The sequence below is a fragment of the Rhinolophus ferrumequinum genome, chromosome 25 (assembly GCF_004115265.2).
Source record: "Rhinolophus ferrumequinum isolate MPI-CBG mRhiFer1 chromosome 25, mRhiFer1_v1.p, whole genome shotgun sequence".
NCBI lineage: Eukaryota > Metazoa > Chordata > Mammalia > Chiroptera > Rhinolophidae > Rhinolophus > Rhinolophus ferrumequinum.
The window spans coordinates 4,842,531-4,866,332 of record NC_046308.1 but is presented as its reverse complement, the minus strand read 5'-3'; the positions used below and the strand labels follow the sequence as shown (position 1 = coordinate 4,866,332).

At 41.1% G+C, this 23,802-nt stretch overlaps 1 protein-coding gene across 5 annotated transcripts; it reads left to right on the top strand.

The window, feature by feature from the left end:
- Window positions 1-2,992: 2,992 nt before the first annotated feature.
- On the top strand, window positions 2,993-23,429 carry CCDC62 (coiled-coil domain containing 62). Of its 5 annotated transcripts, none has more exons than XR_004422039.1 (9): window positions 2,993-3,180; window positions 5,022-5,214; window positions 6,648-6,814; window positions 9,134-9,235; window positions 10,805-10,976; window positions 13,104-13,205; window positions 17,672-17,757; window positions 18,090-18,204; window positions 20,659-20,790. XR_004422039.1 is itself a non-coding variant. In XM_033097164.1 (8 exons), the coding sequence occupies exons 1-8, from the start codon at window positions 3,145-3,147 to the stop codon at window positions 20,683-20,685; spliced, it is 888 nt and encodes a 295-aa protein (XP_032953055.1). In that variant the 5' UTR covers window positions 2,993-3,144; the 3' UTR covers window positions 20,686-20,768. The 5 variants fall into 5 exon arrangements, 2 of the variants coding, with proteins under 2 accessions (XP_032953055.1, XP_032953056.1); XR_004422038.1 differs by having other exon boundaries at window positions 17,669-17,757; XR_004422040.1 differs by lacking the exon at window positions 17,672-17,757.
- Window positions 23,430-23,802: the final 373 nt, after the last annotated feature.

The window sequence follows — 23,802 nt, the reverse complement described above, 5'->3', positions numbered from 1 at the left end:
AGTAATAACTATTTCCTTGCTTCTTTGGTCTGATAGTTTGGGGATGCTCGAGCATCTGGTAGATTTGTGGTTGAAATGGCTTCACAACCACGTCCACTCTGTGGGCACGTTAACGTATTGCTGGTAGAAGTTATTCAAGCTCTTCTGAAGATTACTTGGTAAAGTATATTAAAAGCCTTAAAACCATCTGCACTGTTTGACCCAGTAAGCCACTTCTTTAATTATCCTAAAGATAAAATAACCTTTATGTTCATCACAATGTTACTCATGAAACCAAACATTACAAATGATGTAAACAAATAATTGGGAGATGGTTAAAGAAATGATGGTGCATCATATGGTAGAATATTATGCATCTATTTAAAAATATTTTCCAAGAATACTTGGAAACGTTTAATAATGTAACATGGGGGGCAGACCCCAAATCCATTTTATACATTATCATCATTGTTTTGAATGGAAGGCCATTCAGAGAGGCTGCGAGTTCTTGTTCTGGCTATAAATTATATGAGTAAAATTCTGCTAACCACTTGAAAATAATATAAACCCATGTTCAATATATTGTCTGGGAAATCGCAATTGAAACATATTTTTGTCACGAGAAACAGTGATGATTTTAATGAATGCACTAAATGAATTTAAACTTTGTTTTTATAAAGGTCTTAAGTCAGGTGCTACAAATCGAAAAGAAGACTCATGGTATTTTAATTGCTATAGACACTTTAAGAAATTTAGAACCCATTGTTTATTGCCATGCAAATTATATCTTGAATGAATGAGTGGTTTTTAGAAAATAATTAAAATCTTAGACTGTGCAGTAAAGATGTAAATTACAAAAATGAGTTTTACTAAATAGGATTATCTGATGAAGCAAATTTATCCATCAAGACCATTTGGTACATTATGTATGCTGTTGGTGCTGGAAGTTGTCTGTGTATCAACACATGTGACTTATGCGAAGGTTCTGAATGTTCACAGTTCTTGGCAAATGCAGTTTCAATCCATATATAGCCAGCAGTGGCTGTTCCTGCAGGAAAATGCAGAATTAAAATTGTCGTTGTGTATAACTTGTGTGAGTCTTTTTCTTTGACCTGAATTTAAAATGCAGCGTAGTTCAATATCTGATTGAAATGTACTACCAGAACAAGGATTGACTTTAATTCATACGCTCTCTTTATGTGTGCATTTTGGAATGTTTTCACAGTCTAGTATTCTTAGCAGAAAGAATACTAACTGTAAAACAACTTTATCTCATAATATGTATGAGATTTGCCATGATTAAGCTGGCAACTTCAAATGCAAGTACAGTTTTGATATGTACTTTATTCATTTAAAAAGTGGATGCTAACAGTGATTTTAAATCTTTTTAATTATTAACAGAAGCTTATGTAAATCATCTGTTGCTTAATATAAAAGCTATGGTAGCTTTCTCGCTGTTTAAAAAGTTAGTAATTTGCTATTTTAAAGATGAATTTTACATTTTAGATCCTGTCTTTGTTATTTACTAAATTCCTTTACTTAGGAAATAAGGTAGGGAGATTGGAAGGAGTTAATTTAGCTTGTCAGTTTGAATTAGGCTGAGTGTAAAATCAGATGCAGCGTAATTCTTACAGCTTTCATAAAACATGTCATTTAAAAAAACTATTTTCTCTCTAAAGGTTTTTCCTGTTTTAAAGAATACCTGTGGGAATTAACTTAAAATATTGAGATTTTTTCATTTGCAACTAGTCATAATAATATGCTTGCCACATTCAATTAATGTTTACCAACCATAATCTCGTAAGATGAGCCTTGTTTCTGAGTATTTTCCGTACTCGTAATTTTACAGTGAGTGTTTGGCATGTGCTTGCCTTACGAACAATTGCATTCTAGGGCTTCCTAAAAAGATACCAAGTCTTACATGGTGAAATTTGAAAAGCATTTGAATTAAAATGCTCCCCAGCTGGAAAATTGACATTGAACCACCTTTCTTTTGGCCTCATTACATCACCAAGACTAAACTGCCATCTATTGCTGATTGACTGCCTGTAACAATCAGTCAGAATTTGCTTTCTTGATTTGAAATTTTAAGACATTGTCTTGCCGGTTCTCCTAAACATAAGCTAATCCCACGGAGGCACCTGCCACCCAAATCAGTAAAGCTTAAAAGCAAGAAATTTAAATTTTTTTCCATTTTCAGATTTTACGAATACAAGGGCATGTTTTGTTAATTCAGTCAACCAAAAAGTGAAGGTGAAATGCTATAGGACTGTGTTTGGTCATTTGTCTTGCTGGTAATGCCATCTTATGGGTTAAGCAGTAGGGGGTGGTGTGACCAGGAGTTAAACGTGGTATTGTTTTTTCACAGTTCAGTTCCTATGTAACATGATGTGTAAACGGAACAAGGGGTGCCGATGAAACGTGAAAAAGCTTAGGTTCAACCCGGAATCTGGTAAATTTTGTCATAAAGTTCCAAGCTTTTCATTGCTAGTCAAGAGCTACATCAAGAGACCAAAAAAATTTGTTAATTTAGAGCTGTCTGCTAGGATGGCCAGCCAACTATTAATTGGCAGGATGGAGTCTGCCTCCAGCCATTTATGCCTCTGAATGCCAAGTACTGTTCTCAGTGCCCGGTATACACAGCAGTTAACAAGACTGAGCTCACCCACCCTTCAGGAGGGAAACGGAAATGAGCGAGCAGTTCGAATGTCGTAACCCAGGGCGATGGGGACAGAAGCAAAGCAGCCTTCAATTTGCTCCATCATTCACTGGGTACCGGTAACAAACCGGCTCTTTGCGGACCGTGGGTAATGGATGTTACATTCTCAGATAAACCGTCCGCGAGCTCCCGGCGCGGATTTGGAAGAACGCAGCGCCGGGAAAGCGGCGCCGGCTGCGCCCCACGTGGCCGGGTGGGCGCCAGTCTCCCGCGCGGGGTTGCGGGGCTGCGGAGGTGTCGCGAGAGCGGGGGCGGCCCCTTGGCTACGCCGTAGGCCGGGGCGGACCTGAGCGATCCGCTTCGGCAGGCGGTTTGGGCGGGCTTGCTTGGGCCGGCAGAGGGCGCGGGTCTCGGGGCTCGTCCCGCGGCTCCGGGCAGGCGCGCGGATGGCGTTTCTAAGGTGACGCTGCGCACAGCGACTTTCTCCGGGGGCGGAGGAAACACCTATGATCCCGTCGACGACCTTCATCTCCGGGCGCCAGGTGAGCGGCCGCCGCGGGCTCGCCGTTTCCGCCGGTGCGTCGGGGGCGAGAGGAAAGCAAACCTCGGAGCGCGACGTGCATTTTGGCCGAACTTGGGTGGTTTTTAAGGCACGGTACCTGCTTAAAATGTAAAACAATACACAGGCCTCTGGTGCACTTTATAAAGTGCTGCCTTTAAGGTGGAATTCTTTAAAGCTAATACGTTTAGGTCTTTATTTCATTGATGGGGGAACAGCACCATATTTTGAAATAGGACTTAAAAATCTTAATAATGCTGATGTTTGCTGAGTGCCTACAATGTGCCAAATACTGAAGTGTTTGACAGTTTATGTTGTGTGATCCACACAACTCTAAGAAGTCACAGTGCTGGTATTACCATTTTACAGGTGAGGAAACTAACGCTTAGAGAAGTTGAGTAACTTGCCCAAGGCTGTAGAGCACTAGGTGTCTAATTCTGGATTTACACTTATATCAGACCAACTTCTCTGCACTAGACTTTAAAATGATGTATACTTGAAAGGAATTATTGTAGGTAATTTGGGTAGGTATGAAAATGGCATCATGGTTATATAAAAATGTTCATTTTTAGAGATGCACCCGACGTATGTAAGCGTGAAATGTATGTTTAATCAACAACAACAAAAACATTGAAACAGATGAGGCCAAATCTTGATAATGGCAGGACCTGGGTACCGAGTGGATGGGAGAGTACGAGGTCAGACAGTTAAGTTCGCGAACTTGTTGCAAGGGTGTTGCCAACCTTTTTCGATACCAGAGGGATTATTTGTTATGAATTTGTGCCAACTGGACAGTTAAGGTTACTATTTGGAAGTGCTGAAAAGGCTGAGTGAAGAAGTTAGATGAAAACGATCTGAACTCTTCGCCAACAATTCATGGCTCTTGGATCACGCAGTGCACCAACTCACACGGCACTGTCTATGAGGGAGTTTTTAGCCAGTAAACAAATTACTGAAACACCCTCCCTACTCACCTGATCTGGCCCCCAGTGACTTCTTTCTTTACTCGAAGATAAAGGGAACATTGAAAGGAAGACATTTGGATGACATTCAGGACATCAAGGGTCATACGATGACAGCTCTGATGGCCATTCCAGAACAAGAATTCCAAAATTGCTTTGAAGGGTGGACTAGGTGCTGGTGTCAGTGCATAGCTTCCCAAGGGGAGTACTTCAAAGGTGACCATAGTGATACTCAGCAATGAGGTATGTAGCACTTTTTCTAGGATGAGTTCGCGAACTTAATTGTCCGACCGTGTATTGTGCTGTTCTCTTGTCGTCTGTGTGTTTGAAATTTTTCCTTTACAGAATTTGTTTTTAAATAAATATGTTGAGTTTGGACCAGTCCCAATATTGCATTGTTCTTGGTAGACTGAGTATATGTAGATACGCTAGATGTTATGAGAATATTTACATTTAAACAGTAATTATTTCCATGTTTCCCTTTACTTGATTACTCCAGAATTGCTGGGGCAAAGTGAGGGGTAATGTTGTTGATTGACACAAGGGAGGGTTGACAGCAAAGAAAAAAAATGCAGAATGGGTTTATTTGTGATTAGCCAGTGGAGGTTTTACAGATGGTCCCACGTTTTAAGAGTGGCGTGTGAAGTGTGACAGAAAATGACAGAGGCAGAGTGCACAAGGAGGTGCTCGCTTGTTTTAAATACACATAATTTTGATTCCACGTTAGAAACAGTGAATAAACATTAATTTAACTACCTTGAGTTGGCAGCAAAAGAAGATATAATTATTTGGACAATATGCTTTGGCTGACTTATTTTATTGATGAGCATTATTTTGACGAGCAATCACTTTCTATGATTAGAACATCGGGTCAGAAGTTGAGATTTCCACTATCGAGAAGCAACGGAAAGAGCTGCAGCTGCTCATTGGCGAATTAAAAGACCGTGATAAGGAGCTCAATGATATGGTCGCGGTACACCAGAGACAGCTCCTGTCGTGGGAGGAGGACCGGCAGAAAGTGTTGACTTTGGAAGAGCGCTGCAGCAAATTGGAAGGTGAGAAAAGCGTGCCGCAGCGTCTGTTATGCATGTCTGTAGGCTAACACATTAAAAGGGCTCTCGGTGACAGAGAAGGAGGAGTATCTCAACACAGTGCCGTCCGTGGTCCTGGGGTGCAGTTTCATTGAAGATAGGAGGGCTTTGTGAACACGTAGGAGGTGAATTCAAGGCCGGCAAGCAAAGTACTGCAGGGTAGAGAGTGCTGGGTGGAGCTCCGGTTAACACCAGTGTCTAGTCTTTAGGACATGAGTCTCATCTGGTTTTGCTCTGACCACACCCCACCCACACATATATGCACATCAACACACTGTTTACTATGGTTGCACATTAGATGTAATATAACATACAAAACCTTCTATATAAATATATTCAAGAGCAAAGATTATGTATAGCTAGCAGTACCTGGTTTTAAAATAAGCAAGAAACTTGAATAGACATTTCTTGGAAAACTGAATGGCCAGTAAATATATAAGGTTCTCGTTCTCAGTAGTAATTAAAGAAGTGAAAATTAAAACTGTACTGAGGTAACAGTTTACACTTAAGCGAGTGGCAGAAACGATCGGGTATTGGGGAAGGTGTGGAACCAAGGGAAGGCTCCTTACGGCTGGTGGGAGCGGTGGTTGGTACAACTGCTTTGGAAAATCATTTCACAGTATCTAGTAAAGCTGAAAACATACATAGCTGATGGCCAGCATTTCTGCTTCACTTACACGTGAATGACCTAAGGAGCTTGTTAACATGCAGATTCTAATACAGTAGGTCTGAGGCCAAAGAGTCTGCATTTCTAACAAGTTCCTAGGTGGTGTCACTGTTGCTGGTCCAAACCTCATTTGAGTAGCAAGGCTCTAGAGAAACTCTTGCAAAAATGCACCAAGATGGGTGCACAAGAATATGCAGAGCAACATTGTTCACTGGAGCTGCAAAGTGGGAACAACCCAAGTGGTCATCAATAACAGAATGGATAAATGAATTTGGGCGTAGTCATACAGTGGGATGTTATGTAGCAGTGACAGTGCTGACACGGGTTACATACCACAACGTGGATAACTCTCAGGAGCAGAATCTCAAGTGGAAAAAGCAAACAGAAGAATTCATAGAGTGTAATTCCATTTATACACAGTTCAGATGAAACTGTATTTTCAGGGAGGTGGTATTTTACAGGTGGTAAAACTATAATAAAAAGTAAGGAAATGAGTAAGACAAGGATCGGTGGTTGGGAAAGTGGAAATTGGAGAGATTGTGTTCAGAAAGTGACATGGGGGGCTCCGTTCCTTGACTAGGGGACAGTATCATACGTTTATAATAAAACTTTGAAAAGAATTATCTTTCTAAAACTTCTTTAGCACACTTAGTTTTTAACCACGTGTTGGAAAATGATGCATTTTAAGCTTCAGATCTGACCACAAATAAGTTGATGAAATTCCCCTCAGGTGAACTGCACAAAAGAACTGAAATAATCAGGTCACTCACGAAGAAGGTAAAAACCCTTGAGTCTAATCAAACTGAATGCCAAACAGCTCTTCAGAGGACTCAACTACAGCTTCAGGAAATGGCTCAAAAGGCGACCCATTCCTCTCTCCTCTCTGAAGACCTTGAGGTTGGTTTTATTTTGTGATAAGCTTCACTAGCCCAAATTCTGTTTGTGTTTCAGTTATTGAAAAATTAGACTTAAATGTTTCCATTAAAAATGCATGCGTGTGTGTATAAATATAGCCATCCTCCGTCATCATAGTTTTGTATGCATTGTACTGCTTTATTTAGTTGCACAGTGCTAGTCTGCCTTGGAGATCAAGCTTCGTTAGAACCCTCTTCTAACTGGTGGGCTATTTGGTTTAGTAGCATCTATCATTTATAATTTTCTCAAAGTCTGAGATTAGTATCATCGAGTTTTGGTAACTTCAAATGATGCTTTCTGAAGACTTGTGTCTTATATGATAAATGTTACTGGCATACTAGGAATAAAATCTGTAAGACTGATTTTTCAGGATTCAGTTCTAACTTGTCAGTCATCAGATAGTTTTTGAGCTCATGCTTTATGAGAGGCACAGAGAGAAAGCCACTATTTTTGTTTGTTTTCTCTTGTTATATCCTTCATATTCTTGTTTCATAATGATACTCAGTATAGATCTTGGTAATACAGTGAGTCTTAATAATTCATAATAATAGTATAGATTTTATATTATGCTTTTTTTCTGTTTTCAGATTACTATTCTAGATAGTTTCTAGCTATAAAATAAGTAAAAATGATTCCAGAATCTATTAATATTTTGAATTAAAAACTGGAAGTGTATTAGTTAGCTTGGGCTGCCATAACAAAATACCATAGACTGGGTGACTTTAAGCAGCAATGATTTCTGTCCTCACAGTTCTGGAGGCTGGCATTGCCAGAGCAGGGTGCCACCGTGGTTGGTTTCTGGTGAGGGCCCTCTTCTTGGCTTGTAGACGGCCACCTTCTGGCTGGGTCCTCAAGTGATGGAGGAGAGAGTGAGCAAGTTCCCTGCTGTCTTTTTCTGGAAGGATACTAATCCGGCTGTGAGGGCCCCACCCTCATAACCTCGCCTAAACCCGATTGCCTCTCAAAGGCCCATCTCCAAAAACCATCACACTGGAGTTAGGGCTTATGCCTTTGGGGAGATGCAATTCAGTCTATAACAGGAGTCTTTGTTAATTAGTAAACTTCATTTTTTAGAGCAGTTTTAGAGTGGAACATATAGAGATTCCTCCTATATTCCCTGTCCCCAACACCCTCCCCAACACACACACACACACACACACACACACACACACACACACACAGCCTCCTGCACTGTGGCCATCCTGCACCACAGTAGTGCATGAGTTACAGTCAGTGAGTCTATACTGACACATCATGGTCACCAAAGCCCATAGTTTACCTTAGGGTTCACTATTGGTGGTGTGCATTCTGTGGGTTTTGACAAATGTATAATGACATCCTCTGTGCTCCATCCCTTCCACAAGCCCTGGCAACTGCTGATTTCTTTACTGTCTCCGTAGTTTGCCTTTTCCAGAAAGATAGTTAGAATTATATGGTATATAGCCTTTTCAGGTTGGTTTCTTTCACTTAATAATATGCATTCCATGAAAATATCTTTTTACCTCCCTTCTTCCGCCTCCCCCACTTCCCCACTCCGATTCAAGCTGTAGTTTCTCAGTCTAGTTATGTAGGACACAGCTCCCTGGCCCATGCTAGTATTATGAGCCTTGTGCTCTCCCCGGCTGAGGCAGTCGGTCGGCTGCTCACAGCAGATCACAGCAGCTCTCGCCGGCTGCCGGCCTCTCATGCTGGCCACTGGCAGCCAGTGGCAGCACTCAACAGCTTGCGATGGCTGCCGACCACTCATGGCAGCACACAGCAGCTCACGCTGGTTGCCGGCCACTCACGCTGGCCACCAGCCGCTCATGGCAGCACTCAGCAGCCCACACCAACCTCCTGCTGCTCTCCGCAGCCCAGCTCCAGGGAGAGCTGTTGTTTACAGTTTTAGCTGTAGAGGGCACAGCTCACTGGCCCATCTGGGAATCGAACCGGCTACCTCGACAGTAGGAGCATGGCGCTCCAACCACCTGAGCCACCGGGCCAGCCTCCAGTTTACATTTATCCATTCATTTTCTTGTTTCTTGCCAACCTAGAATTCTACATAAAAGATATTGGGAAGTAGACATGTTTATAAACATAACCAATTTAATTCACTAGGGTAAACACAAGTATTGAGAGGAGGCTAGAGGTATGGAGAAATAAATATTTGTATTGCTTTCTGATGACTGCTTACTTAGCCTACTTTGTTATTAAAAAAGGTTTAAGAGAAAACAGAAGAGTGAGCACAAATTGTGGCCAGTGATAGTAAAGAACGCTTTTAAACGACTCGTAAATTAGTATTTATGTGTTTTTCTCTTGTAGGCTAGAAACGAAAATCTCAGCAACACGTTAGTGGAACTTTCTGCTCAAGTAGGACAGTTACAAGCTCGAGAACAGGCTCTCACTACAATGATAAAGCTAAAGGTAATTTAAAATGATACCTCCATTTGCCAGGGTACTTTGCATCTTATATAGTCACGTGCATTATCTTACTTAAGTCCCATCGCAGCTCAGATAGCTCGGGCTACCAGTTTTCTCAGTTTTTTAAGTTCTCATTTTAGAAATGAGGGAAACAAGTTTAAAATGATGCCCCCAAGGCACTGGGAGAGGAGGCAGAACTCCACTTTTGGTCTCTGTCTCCAAAGCTCCTTTCATGGCCTAGCGTGCCTGGATTAACTGGTTTCCTCCTGAGGAATCCTTTGTTGGACCTCATAAGGTCACTGGCAATCAGATTTCTTATTAATGTTTTGTGTTTTTTTTTAAGGGAGAGAAAAATTGTTAGCGACCAAGCAGTAATATATGTAAAATACGTAGTTATGACATGCCATAAACAGTGAGTGAGGAATAGTCTCTTCGGCCATAACACATATGTTTGACAATTGGTGACTAGGGGAATGATGGTAGAATGGGACACTCATGCTCATTCATATGGGATTTTTCCCAGCACATTCATGTTTTGAAGTGACCAGAGGCACGCGTTCTTAAAATTCAAGAGAAAACATTAAAAGCTACAGAATTGTCTTTAGTCAAGTAGGGACCAGCTTAGTGGCTTCAGCAAGCACATGGTCTCCATCATAGCAAACTGCCAGGCGAAGCTGTGAGAACTGATGAAGATGCTGAAAGGACCGGCTGACTGATGTGTCTGCACGGCCATTTGCTGACCTGTATTCGTGTGCTTAACAGGACTGCTGGGGGGTTTGCTTCTTGGCTGCTCACAAAGTTCCATCGGCTTCCGAATGGCCTGCCCAACCCTTTTTTCCCCATAAGCCCTCCTAGTGTGAGATGCGCAGACAGTGAGGTTTTTCAGGAACACACATGTGATGCTACAGCAGAAAGCCTTGTCCTGAAGCAGGGGAAAAACCTGCTAACAATAGTTACTCCACATGAGTGGGGGAGGGAGAGAACGTTTATGTACTATTTTTGTACTTTTAGGTATTGTTTGAATTGCTTTTCAACAAGCAGGTACCTTTTTTTTCGGTCATTAAAACAGCTATCGCAACAATGAGAGGTTCTGGTTTGGGTAGGCTTTGGATAAAGCCTTGGAGTCTGTCATTTTAACCAGCTGAAAAGAAGGGGAGGCAAAGTGGGGTTCATGGGATTTATCTGAAATGCAGAGCATAAGCTCCCAAGAGCCACCAGGCCTCCCATTGCTCTTACATTCTTAGTTGAATTGTCTGGTTCTGAGCTTTCTGAGACAGTCTGCTATGGTGGGTCGTGCGTGGTTTCTGGGGCCAGTGGCTAGGTTCACATGGGAGTTCCATCGCTAACTAGTTGTGTGACTAGTTGGGCAACTTACTGTTGACTCCTCTGTCACCTGGGGATAGCAACAGTACCTGCCTCAGAGAGTTACTGCGCAGATTCAATGAGTTAACACATGCAAAGCACATAGAATGAAACCTGGTACACAATGACATCTTAGTAAGTGTAACCTTCTCGTATTTATTAACTGGAGTTTACAAATCGGATGTAACAGTTTTCAAATTGGGTTTTTAGGACAAAGATATCATTGAGGCAGTCAATCACATTGCAGACTGTTCGGGCAAATTTAAACTGTTAGAGCATGCTTTGCGCGACGCTAAGATGGTGGAGACTTGTGTTGTGAAAGAAAAGCAAGATTGTAAGCTGAAATTGAAGACACTGAAGATTGAAATCAATAAACTGAAAGGTAAGGAGGAAACATAAATTGAAGCATTTTATCCTGGGAATATATTTTTTCATTTGGGATCAGTTAATCTTACGATTTAAGAGTCAGTCTATTGCTGGCGTTAGGTCCTACCCTGAATTGTTCACTCCAAGTGTATAGAATTATGCTGCAATTTTTGTGTTACAAGATAAATAACAGAGTTGGGGGGGAAACTGCATAATGCATTATATTTTTAAAAAATCCTGCCTTGGGTGGCCGGTTAGCTCAGTTGGTTGAGCGCGGTGCCCTTAACAACAAGGTTGCCGGTTCGATCCCCCCATGGGCCACTGTGAGCTGCGCCCTCCACAACTAGATTGAAACAACTACTTGACTTGGAGCTGATGGGTCCTGGAAAAACACACTTAAAATAAATAAAAGTTAAAAAAAAAAATCCTGCCTTTGGTGTGCCAGTTAGGTACCGCTAGTAATACATGCTTTGTAAAAATCAGCGGCAATCTCTCAGTGGCATGAAACCATGAGTCTTTATCAAACTCATGAATCTGGAAGCTCGTGGGGATCGAAGTGCTCACCTGGGCAGTTCATGTGTCTCGTCTCCTCACCGGTAGGCTAGCCTGGGTATTTCTTCCTACGAGGAAGGCAGAAGCTGAAGAGGAGTAGAAACACATGAGGACCTGACACACCATCACTTCTCCCTCATTCTATTGGCCAAAGCAAGTCACATGGCTCGGCCCAGAGTCCAGAAGTAGAGAAATCTCCTCTGCCTCTTTGTGGGAGGAATGCACGAAGGGACGAGGAATCGCCACAACAACACAATCTACCAGAGTGGCTTTTGGTGCATGTTTTATTTTTTTAAATTCCTTTGCGTTTTCCTTTTCTATTTTCATAGTAACTCCATGGTTCCTTTCTTTCTAAGTAGTATTACTTGAAACTTTATAATGAAATGAAGGGTAGGGTTACCAAATAGGTTAGTGGTACGTATTTGAATATGGATGGAGTAAGTGGTGGAGTAAAGGTTTACATTTGTCTATGAAGGGTTTGGAGATAGCCCGCTTTCCTCTGGCAGCTCCCCACGGTGGGGCAGAGTAAACCACTGCACTGAGGAGCTATCATTTTGGTCTTAAATCCACACCCATAGCATCACATTTTATAAATGGGCATCGCATCAGACCCGAAGACTAACTCCCACTGTGGACCGAGCTCCCTTAGAATGAGAGAGCCATGGTCTGGCGGAAGTTACTCTGTATTCTCCCTCTGTCTGTCGTGGAGGGCCTCCTGACACAGCGAGTTGCTGTTGAAATTGTGCAAGTTTATTGTGGCTGATTTAACTTAAAAGGTTCAATCTTGTTCTTATGATGCCCTGACTTGTGGCAAATCGTAGGTTTTGTCTCCATTTGTAGCTTCAGCTATAACTGTAATCATACTGGAAGCCCCTTGACATCAGGGACGGACTCTTGTCCACTCTTTTTGGGACTTATAGTTAATAGCACAACCTCTGGAGTTCATTGTAGGCATTTGATAAATGCTTATTGAATGCTATGCATACCTAATGAAAAACAGGGTGATGGATAGTGGACTAGAGCGTGAGGGAAATAGAGTCATTTTTTGGGGTGGACTGAAATGTCTTCAGAGAGAACGTCTGACCTGAAACTTGGATGTTAGGAAAAACTAGCCGTGTGAAGATCTGGGCCAAGGGTCTGCCAGGCAGAAGGAAAGCAAGTGCAAAGCCCTGGGGTGGGTGTTGAGGTTGGGACGTGTTCAGGGAACAGGGTGAGAAGAGGGAGCGTGACCGGCAGAGCCTGGCCATGGAGGCTCACGGTAACAAGTTTGGGTTTCATCCTAAGTGGAGTGGGGAGGCTTCTGCAAAGAGGTGACACAAGCAGATTTTCGTTTTCAGAAGATTGCCCAATTGCCCCATGGACAGTAGACAAGGTTTCAGCGGGGAGCCCAGTTGGCCAGAGAGCAAAGCCTTGGCCAGGGTCACTGCTATGGATGCAGTGACGTGTTGGATGTGGGCCATATTTGGACTGTAGATTCGACGGGACTTCATTTTAATAGGAAGGGGTTGCTGAGGGCATAAGAGGTATTCAGAGCATATATTCTAGGAACCAGTATTTATTTGAGGATTTCTTTTTTCTTCTATTTGTGAAGAGGATCTTAATGAAAAGACAACAGAAAATAATGAACAACGAGAAGAGATCATTCGCCTCAAGCAAGAGAAAAGTTGCCTGCATGATGAATTGGTTTTTACTGGTAAAAATAGATAATTAATTTAAGTGATTAAAGAGTTATATATTTGTGACTTAAACTTTCTATCAAAGAAAGTTCCTATGACAGGCTAAGGAATTCTCTGTCTCTCTCTCTACACACACACACACACACACACACACACACACACACACACACACACGGGCATTTTAAAGCCGTTATCATGCTTCCCTATTAATTGTTTGCTTTTCTGTAAAACGAAGAGCTAACCTCCTAGATTGAGTGCGTGACTATACTTCTAAAAATTCATTAAGAGAGAACCTTATGAATTGAAGAAGGATGTTTATACTTTTGCAAGTACTATATAAAAATTAGCAACTCAGCGTTTTTTGTTTATTTTTTCCAAATAGATTACCTGTAATTATTACAGTAGGAAAAGTACTGATGTGTTTTGTTACATCAGTGTGACCCTAAAATAATAATGTTGGGGATGAATTTTTCATGATTTAAAAGCAAGTTTATCAGTAAGGTTTAAGTTAGGTCCCCTTCTGATAAACATAAAAATTCCATACCTACCCTACTCGCCGCCCAGGCCATATTCTCCCACACTTTCTCCCCCGCTGCCTACCCCAGGGTCTTAGAATTTCCACTAGTGGAAGCCTCTCCTTTCTCTATTCTCAACTGAGAATCACTGGCATATAGATATTATCTCTACCCCTGCCAGGCAAGAGGATTTTATTGGGCTTTCATTTTCGGTAGTTTATATTAGGAAAATCTTAGATTTGGAGGTAAAGCTCCAAATAGAAATTAAATGAACATTTTTGGGATCTATTCACACCTACCCTCACTGCCTTTTCTTACAGGATGAGAATACATTTCTATAAGTTAAAGGGCAAAATGCAGTATTCTGTTGACATTTTTTCAAATAAAATGAAATTCTTGATTTGAATCTCATGTATTTAAAGATTGGGGAAATGTGGATTTTTACCACTGGAGGCCACTATTTCCATTACTTTTAGGATTGCTGTGTTGCAAAGTAATGTCTCATATTGCTAAAGAGGTAGGTAGGGAGGGAGGTAGGCAAGTAGGTAGGTAGACAGACAGACAGATAGATAAAATATACATATGTATTAGTAGCTTCGTGGCTGAATTCAAACAATCTTTGCATCAGCATTTGTGTGCCAGACACTCTTCTAGTTGCTAAAGGCCCAGGAAATTTAGTACTATGCAAATGCTAGGAATAAAATGCTGTGGGAAGTCAGAGGAAGGAAAAAACATTTAAAGGATCTTCTAACAGTCTCTTTTCTTTTTAATTCACCGATTTTTACTCATATATCCTATTATGTATATTGGTGGGTAAAATACATGGGATTTGTTAGATAATACTGTAATAAATCCATTTTGTGAAGTAACTTTTCCATTTCCTAAGCTGATTTCTTAAACATCTTTTACTCCTTCCACTGTCTCAAAGCAAGTTTTGTGTGCTTAAATGATAGAAATGAGTTAAGCCTGAAAATGATATTAAAAGGCTTCACATGATAATATGCTGTCAGCTGCTATGGCTAAAAACGAGCACATTTTATTTGAATTTGGAGATGTCTTAAAAATGTCCTTCTAAGTTTAGAACTTGATTTCTTCTTGTTGAAGACAAGACTCTTCACACGGGCTTAGGGACACGTCTCATTGGTCCATATTGCTTATCAGAAGTTTGTAAGTGAAGCGATGACACTAGTTTATAGGTCTGTGGCCCAGACACCCTTGTAAACGTGGCCCCCGTAAGGCTGTGTGACTTGCCTAAGGTCTTTCGGTCATTCAGAGACTTATGCAGGGTCCAGACTCCCAGAGCCCTTTCCACCAGGCTGTCTTCTCAGGCTACTCGCTCAGGCAGGTAGGTGTCAGTAGAGGTCCCTCCCTCTTTGTCTTCTGTGACACTCCACTTTGCTCTCTCAGCTAAACCTAGCCACGTAGAAAAATCTCTGCTCTAAGGACACGTTCATATTTACAGTGGAGTTTCCTCTTATTTGACAGTAGGTCATTCTAAAGTCAGAGATTAAGGCAGAGCTCAAATATATTTGAAATTACTCTTGAATGCCAGATAAAGGGGTTGGCTTTTGTGTAGGGACCATGCTGTGTCCAGAACAATTGTATCTAAACCCTGGGAATGCAGCCAGCATGTCACGATCCCGTTAGCATGAGAAGTGCGAGGAACCGAGACCAGCTGGCAGTCACAGATGCACCGTCGGCGTCACTTCCACGGCTAAAGTAGCCGCACTTCCTTTTCTCTGTTTTTCTTTGTGCACAAAATTGAATTCACGTCAACTAAATGCAACTCCACGTAAATAATACAAGTCCACAACATATAGACTGTATACGCTTTTGTTATGGTGTTGACTCATCTAATGCAAAAAAAAATAAATAAATTCAGAATTGAATACAAAAGACAGCATAGTTTAAACCTGGCCCCACCACTTTCACCATGCTTTTGTTCACATTCTCAATTTTGTGCTCAAGGATAACCTCTAAAGTAAAATGATGCTACAGACCCACGTTGGAAGGGCTGAGCCTGAAGCGTGCTTCGCGTTTGTGTGTGTGTGTGTGGTGTGTGTGTGTGGTGGCTTTGCACAGACCCCTCTCTTTACCTGGTACCCTGTGGCCCCCAGCAGACACTGCACTCGCTGTCCAGGTGGAGCTGCACTCCACAGCAAAGCATCTGTCTTTGTTCTTAAGTGGTTTTCGTGATGTTTTAAATGGAAAGTGATGATAATAAATATCTTTATTCTTTCTCATCAATGACAGAAATGACATGTGAAAAAGGTATTTTCTGTGAAAAAACCATCGCTATAAATTGTAAATTTGATTTAGATTGCCTCAGATTTACTTAAAAGCGATTCATGTAATTAGAAGGTCATTTTACACATTTAGTTGACCTTCTTCTAACGATACTGGGGTGGTTTTTTTTTTACAATGAAAACATTTTATGTTTAGAATTAGCCAGCTGGACTCAGTTTAGAGGATCCCAATTTTGTTGGCAACATCCAAAGCGTCGTAGTCAGGAGCCATTCGAACATATGCCTTCTCTCCATCAGGCCTGATCAGGGGCTGACCTTGGCCACATCAATGTCATAGAGCTTTCTCACAGCCGGTTTGATCTGGTGCTTGTTGGCCTTGACGTCCACAATGAGCACAGTGTGGTCTTCTGTCTTCTTCATGGCTGACTTGTAAGCAGGGGAACTGGATGGTGGCACAGTGGTCAAGCTTGTTTCTCCAGGGGGCGCTCTTCCGAGGGTATCTGGGCTGTCTTCGGAAAGTGGGTGACCTACGGATCTTTTATTGTGGCTGTGGACACCTTTCAGCACTGCTTTCTTTGCTTTAGACCTTTGCTTTGGCTTCGGCTTCAGGAGGAGCAGGCGCTTCCTTCTTTGCTTCTGGCACCATAAGTGAAGCGTTTCCTTGGTTTCTCACTTCTATGTGAATGAAATGACTTCTCCTCAAACATCATATTAATATTTTTTCTGGTACAAGTCCTTGTATAGCACTTTAGATTCTTTCCTTCAGTGGTTTCTCATTTACCAAGTTCTGAAACTGTTTTTAAAATACTGATTTCTTATACCCCAACTCTAATTAATAGTGAAGTGTCCATGTTTCAATAAAACATTTATGGTCTTGGTAAAAGAACGAAGATTTAAAAAGAATACGTCTCTGTTCTGACTTTCGCACTAAGAAATTGAGTGTATTACTTGCTATTTTTATTAAAGAGAATTCTGAATCTTAATTACCTGTCAGGAAAAACAAAGAATTTTCAAGAAATAGGAAGTCTTTAAAGGAGTGCTGGGCTATTATTGAAATGAATACAGTTTATTTACCTCAAAGGTACAAGTATCTTCGGGCTTTGGTCAGTGAGAATACATAGGATTGTGAGGTTATTATATTAGATTAATTTGCATACTGCTAAAAATAGTGACTTTTGCCCCTTATAATGTTAATTTGTTTTCCTATTGATGAAGGTAATATGTTGTTTGGATTTTTACAATGAAATGCATTCATAAGTTACCTGTGTAATGTGACAAAAAATTAAAATTAAAGTAACACGTGTTAATTTTAGAGATTTGGAAATCAACATCCCCCCCCCAAAAAAAAGAGGAAAATAATTGTCATTGATCCCCGTATCCAAAGATAACCTCTTTTAATACTTTCATATCCTTGCTCTCTGACTTTTTGTATGCATAAGTATGCAAACACACATGTAGTGTTATCATAGAGTTGATACAAATTTGAATCAATTTTGATTCAATTTTGAATCGTTTTTTGACTTAGCATTAAATGTATTACAAAAGTTTTCAAATTTGATGAAAGATCTAGTCAGGCTCACATATTAAAGCTCTTCCCAGTTTTGTAATTTTAAATTCAGGAATGAGGCAAAAAATGTTAGCTGAGCATTAAATTGATGAAAATGAAGGTTTGTGTTGATTTGGCTGATGGAAAATATTTTAATATTTGTTCTTTAATAGCAGAGAGAGAAAAAAGGAAAGATGAGTTACTTGATATTGCAAAGTCAAAGCAAGAACGTATAAACGCAGAACTGCATAATCTGAGACAGGTATGTCCCCAGTTGTACTGTCAGGTGGGAAACGTTTATAAACAAACATCAAATTAGGAAAAGTGTGTTTCTGTTTGTTTATGGTGCTTTTGGAATCCTAACTACATTAAATGTGTATCACATTTAGCTTAGCAGATAGGGTCTTGTTTATGGAGACTAGTTATACTAACAAATCTCAGTGCTGACATAGGAAAACATAAAAGCAAAAATTTATAACATATTTCTCTAGTCACTATCTGATCTGACTGTTTTAGCATTTAAAAGTGCCAAATTGTTGGCTCAATTTAGTTTTATTGTTACATTTTATATTGATTTACCAATATCTATGGCAGATTTATGTAAAACAACAGAGTGATCTGCAGTTCTGAATTTCAATGTGGAAAATTCTCAGGAATTATTACAGATATATGACTCAAAGATGGAGGAATCAAAGGCCCTGGAATCCAGGTAATCACAGGAAGATGTTATTACTAGGATCTTGTACTTTATTCCATCATTCAGTCAATATTTGTTAAGTACTTGCTATGAGCCAGTACCTACTAGTATGCCCTATGTAGTAGGGAACGAGTATATGTGAGCTAATAATGGTCATTATAATCCCAGGCTATAGCAAGACCTAGGCTTAGAATTTTAGGAATGATCCTAAGGTAGCCAGTTGATTAAAGAAATTCATTAAACATTATTTGTGTGCCTGTTGTGTAGGAGGCTTTGAGCTAAAGTGGAAACTACAGGAATGTGTCATTCATTCATTCATTCATCTCTCACAGTGTTATGGTCACTGGGCTAGGAATGGGGAAAATAAAGATACATAGGACAGGGTACTCGCCTAAAAGAAGTAATGCCAAAGAATGGTGTGCATGCTACAGTAGGAGCTCAGCCAGCTGAGGATGAGCTCTGCTCTTGGTTTTCCTGTTTTCCTTGTTAATGGAAGGAGACCTCGTCCGTCAGCTATAACAAGCAGTGCGTGAATTAAATGGGTTTTTGTAAAATTAAAATAAAACTATATGAGGTGTGGTTTAATTTAACAGGCACAGAACTGTCCCACAGTTAAATTCAGTCTACTTTTCCGAGGAGTCGTGAAAAGGAGCAGGCTTGGGGAAGTTCCCCACGACTGCGCGCATGGACGCAGCTCCTTGCCTGCTTGTTTCAGTGGTTGCAGCAAGGGGATGCAAGGGGCAGGGTTGGTCAGATGCTATGACTGCAGACTCTGCACTTTTCTCCAGAGGCCTCCTGCGGGGGCTGTTACACAGCGCTCTGTACCCCAGCCATGCCACTGCTAATGGGTACCAAGCCAACCCAGGGTGCCCTTGCAGACCAAGGCCCCAAACATACAGGCTCTTTTTCCTTTGTGATGAAAGAAATGTCCAAACCTGTAGAGAATTTCTACGAATTTATTTGAGCCAAACTGATGACGTATGCCGGGGAGCAAGATCTCAGATGCTCCCAAGAATGGCAGTTTTGCAGCTGCTTTTATACGTTAGAATCACAGGAGAAGACGTAAGGCAGATGCATGAAATCCATTGGTGGTAGATTAGGGAGGCGGGAGAAAGCAGAGGGGGAAAACTCTAAGGTTGGATAAAAGGCAAAATGAAGAAACATTTCTTTTACATGGGCGGCACAGGAGAGTGCATAATGAACATTTCCAGCGCCCAGAGATGGTGTGTGGGGTCAGGAATACAGGGAGGGCTCTCTGATCTCGTGCTCTCATGCCAGCGAGCGGTTGTGCCATCGAGCGGTTGTGCCATCGAGCGGTTGTGCCATCGAGGAGCAGGAAAAGAAATTGTTCTGACACATCAAAGGTACGTTATCCTAGAGGTGTCAGAACGCTGGACAGGGCTCACTTAAGGTAGATGTTGTCCTTCGCTGAGGAAGCTGTACCCCTGGGACATGACTCCCCACTGTGACCTGCCCAATTAGGAATTTGTGATCAGACCATCCTGGATGGTTACTTTTGGTCACTGATCTAGTCAGGCCTGCTGTGTGGCCCCGCTGAGCTTGTCATAGCCTCTTTCTCGTCCACAGCTTTTTGTACTTCATTGCCCCTGGGAGGTGCCTGGGCCAGATGGTGGAGGTGATTCTTTAAGAGCATAACATGGCTCATGCCATTCTAGAAGGAGGGGGTTGGATTTTCTGAGGGATCAGAACTATACAGATCAGAATACCTGGGTCCATGTGCCATGAAAACATTTAAAGACAATTTATTAAAAAGTTTATCATGTTTATGTAGTACTCTGAATTTTTATTTTATGCACATGGGTCATTTTTACTTTAGACCAGCTTTCAATATTCAGCCATGTAAGTATCCAGATAAATGGGATGGGATGGTAAATCTATTTGGCACTTTCCACTGTATCTTTGTATCTTGAATCTCCATCACCTTTCAATCCTGACTTTACCTATATTTACTGTGAAACTGATAGAATTAGGAAGAGAAATATCAGATCAATCAACAAGTATTTACAGAACACTTAATGTATGTTAACGTCTGTCTTAGGTACCAGAAGGATTAAAACATGGCCTCCTCATATAAAAGTCTATTGAGAAAGCAGGGTATATGCATGAAACAGTTAATGAACAGTATCGTTATAACAGGAAATTTGCTGTGTGGTTAATTAGATAATATATACAATCAGATAATGACTTGCGATAGAGACACGAGGTACAGTGGGAGTTAAGGATGAGAAAAGGAAAGTGAGTGTTTGAGCCTGGTGGTCAGAAAGACTCCCTGAGATCGTCAGTCTGAAACTGGGCTCTGAAGAAAGAATATTCTTTCTTATATTTCATTTCAAACAAATGTGTGCTATTAGGATTTAGCTCGGCTCATGAGGTTTGGGTGAGCTATTTAGAATGACAGTCTCAAGTGTATCTTATAATTTCCCTTTTTCTGTAATGCCACCATAGCAGAGACATGTATTTATCAGACCTTGAGAATGACCACCCCAAAGTCAATGTTCAGAGGGAGAAAAATCTGAAGTCACTGGTGAAGGACCAAAAATTCGAGACAATGTTGGTTCAGCAAAATTGGGCTGACAAGAACTCTTATGATGTGTGCAAAGAAAAGAAGCTACAGGTTAATACTTCATTAGGGGAGAAAAGTGTAATTGCTATCTCATCTCTGTGTACAAAAGACTTAGTGGAGAAACAGAAGTCTTGGTCTCTGGGAGGAAAACTGCAGATTGAACCCGAAAACAAAAGTACATTGTACAGGATCCATGGAAAATCACCAAAAGGGGATGGGATTGGGATTCAGAGTGAAGAGAAACAGGTCTCGGAAACCACAACTTTGCCTGATGAAAAGCAGTGGCACGACGTCAGTGTTTACCTGGGCCTGACCAATTGTTCTGGTTCAAAACAACCAGAAAAGCTGGATGTTGAATGTCAAGATCACATGGGAAGATCTGGAGTCTCATGTTGGCATAAAAATGAAGGCTGTCTGGGGGAAAGTAACCTGTGTGAGTCGCAGTGCTGCCACCCGAGTAACTTCATCATTGAAGCCCCAGGCCAGATGTCTGACATCGAGTGGATGAGTATTTTCAAGCCTTCTAAACTGCAAAGAGTCGTTCGCCACAAGTCTGTGTGCACTTGTTCGGAAAGTGCCAGTGGAACAAAATACAACTCTATGAGGTTAGTGATGTCACACATTTGCAAAACACCAGGGAACCCACAGACAAAGTGTTTAGAAATAGAAAGGGCTGCAGTAGCCACTTCGCTTTTGCGGACAGAAGTGGTTCTTGAGACGACATGTTTCCTCTTTCCATTGCAGCATAGGCTGTCGAGTTTCTGATTGCACAGACTGTCTTAGATCCCAAGGAGAGGTTTGTACCTAGGACAGCTTCGGGGGCAAAGGTTTTGCTTAAAAACAAAGCCAGTTGTCATGAATTGGGCAAATGCGTTTTCTTTCCAAACAAACAGGTGGGTCACTATACAGAGTAGAATGCTGCTCTGGGGCATTCCTCACCTGGGCTCGGTTTGAATTGATAAGCTGTCTCTGTGTGTGCAGGTTAAACACGTGACCTAGACCCCATGAGAATTTCTCCTTGCCCTGGCCCGGGCCACCCCACACACCCACCTATCCAACTGCTGCTGCTGCCTTTGTAGTCACTGTATATGCCCCAAACTTTCCTACCTTTCAAAATCATGCAGGAGAAAGAATACTTGTATTTGACAAGCTGGTAAAAGTTACTGGTTTTTTTTTTTTATTGGTTATGAGCACGCGCTGCATTGTTCAGGCTCATCTTATTGTTAGAATGGTAGAATTTCGTGGGTGAGTGGCGCTCTAATAATGTCTGCTTTTTAAATAAAACTGAGCTCTTCAATCTTACAGAAAGGATGAAGTTTCTGTATTGAGGCCCTTAGGGTCATCATCACTGACTTCCTCCCTAGGGCTGGACGATTAAAATCTTTTCTGGTATTTACGCTGTTTGGATGTCCTTTGTCCCTTTAGAAGCCTGAGTCATTTAAAAACATACAGGTAGTTACTTGTACAGTTAGTTGCAGCATGTAAAAAAATAATTGGTTGTCACACTGAATGCCATCTATCATATTTGGTTTTTAAAGATCTGTGGATAATTGTAACTACCGGTAGGACCTAACTGATATACTTCACTACTGAACCAGAGCACACATATATTACGGGAAAAGCTTGTCTCAGTTGTAAGAGCGTAGTGGGCGTATATTAAATTTAATGTATGAAGGAAATCCAAATTTAAATTCAGAATTTTCTTTCAAGACCGTTTTTACTTGCCTGGCTTGACAATAATCGAAGTGACTTCCTGTTCTGCCAGTAGAGGCACTGCAGAAGTCTCGCCTGACAAATACATGATTAAGTAGGAAAGGTAATTCTGTTTACCTATTTTCCCCTTGGATTACAAGAACTTGTGTGCCTACTTTATTATCTGACTAATGTGTTCACATGTGGCCCACCATTCCACTTGACAAATAGAGGGTCACCTGTGGTGGAGACGCTATGGCAGCCTGCTGTCACTTAGCTATACGTCACATGGCAGGAGGGCCCAGTGCTTCCACTCTGTTCCAGAACAGCTTTTGCTATTAACTCTGCTTTGAGCCCCAGCTTTTATAACATCCCCAGAAGCTTAGCTACACATGTTTGTTCCCTAATACGGAGAAACGATGGAATCAGTGAGCCAACCATGCCATTCTACTTTCACAAAAGGACCTTTAAAAAACCATTAACAAAAATCAGTCTCACAAACCAAAAACCTAAAATCTTCACAAATTCACAAATTATACTATGTTGATCTTTTTTCCTCCCTTTTGGGTGATCCTGTCCCTCAAACTTTTAATTTTTTTGGAGGGGAGGGAAATTCTCTATTATATAGTAGCCTTTAAGAATGTTGTTTTAAACCTTATTGCAAAGGGTATGCATTAATTTATAATATTGTCCTCAGATGTTCTATAGTGTTCTACTCAAATCTGCGCTGCTTCATTCAAAAGAAAAGACTTCTTTTGTGTCCTGTTGAGATACTTTAAGTATAAGAGTATCAGTGATACATGGTTGGTATTGTTTTAAGATGTCTGTGTTTGTTTGGTTTTATTATTCACAGTGAGCTAATTGCCATCCAGCAGTCCACTGTTTGGGGTCTTCAAACCTGCCTTCAAGGAGGGTGAGAAGTTGGTAGAGACAGAGTCCCCGTCTGATAAAAAGAACTCATCGAAGATTTTGTTAGTCAACAAGGATGCAGCATGCCCACTGAAAGGTTTGTATTTACTTAGAAATACCCAGCTTGTTCCAGGAAGCGTTCTCCCCAACATACTTTTCATTCTTCTAGGACACTTTCGTTAGCGTGCTTAATTTTGCCCAGTCTTTAGTTGTTGTTGTTGTTTTTTGAAGTTACAGGACTTTATATTATAAATATCCTACAGATTATCTTAGACAAGATGTCCCTCAGTCTCTCTAGGTGATTAATATGTCTGTTTTTCATTCATAAACATTTCAAACAGCCCCAAAATGCAGAATATAATTAAGCAGCTGTGCACCTACATTCAGATTTAACATGTTTACATTTAGCTGTATTTGCTTTATTT

What these genes read in the sequence shown, in the direction of transcription:
- CCDC62 (XM_033097164.1), top strand. Translation starts at nt 3,145, where the DNA reads ATGATCCCGTCGACGACCTTCATCTCCGGGCGCCAG. An exon ending in CCTTCATCTCCGGGCGCCAG is followed by an intron (nt 3,181 to 5,021) that starts GTGAGCGGCCGC and finishes TTCTATGATTAG; the next exon opens with AACATCGGGTCAGAAGTTGA. An exon ending in TCCTCTCTGAAGACCTTGAG is followed by an intron (nt 6,815 to 9,133) that starts GTTGGTTTTATT and finishes TTTCTCTTGTAG; the next exon opens with GCTAGAAACGAAAATCTCAG.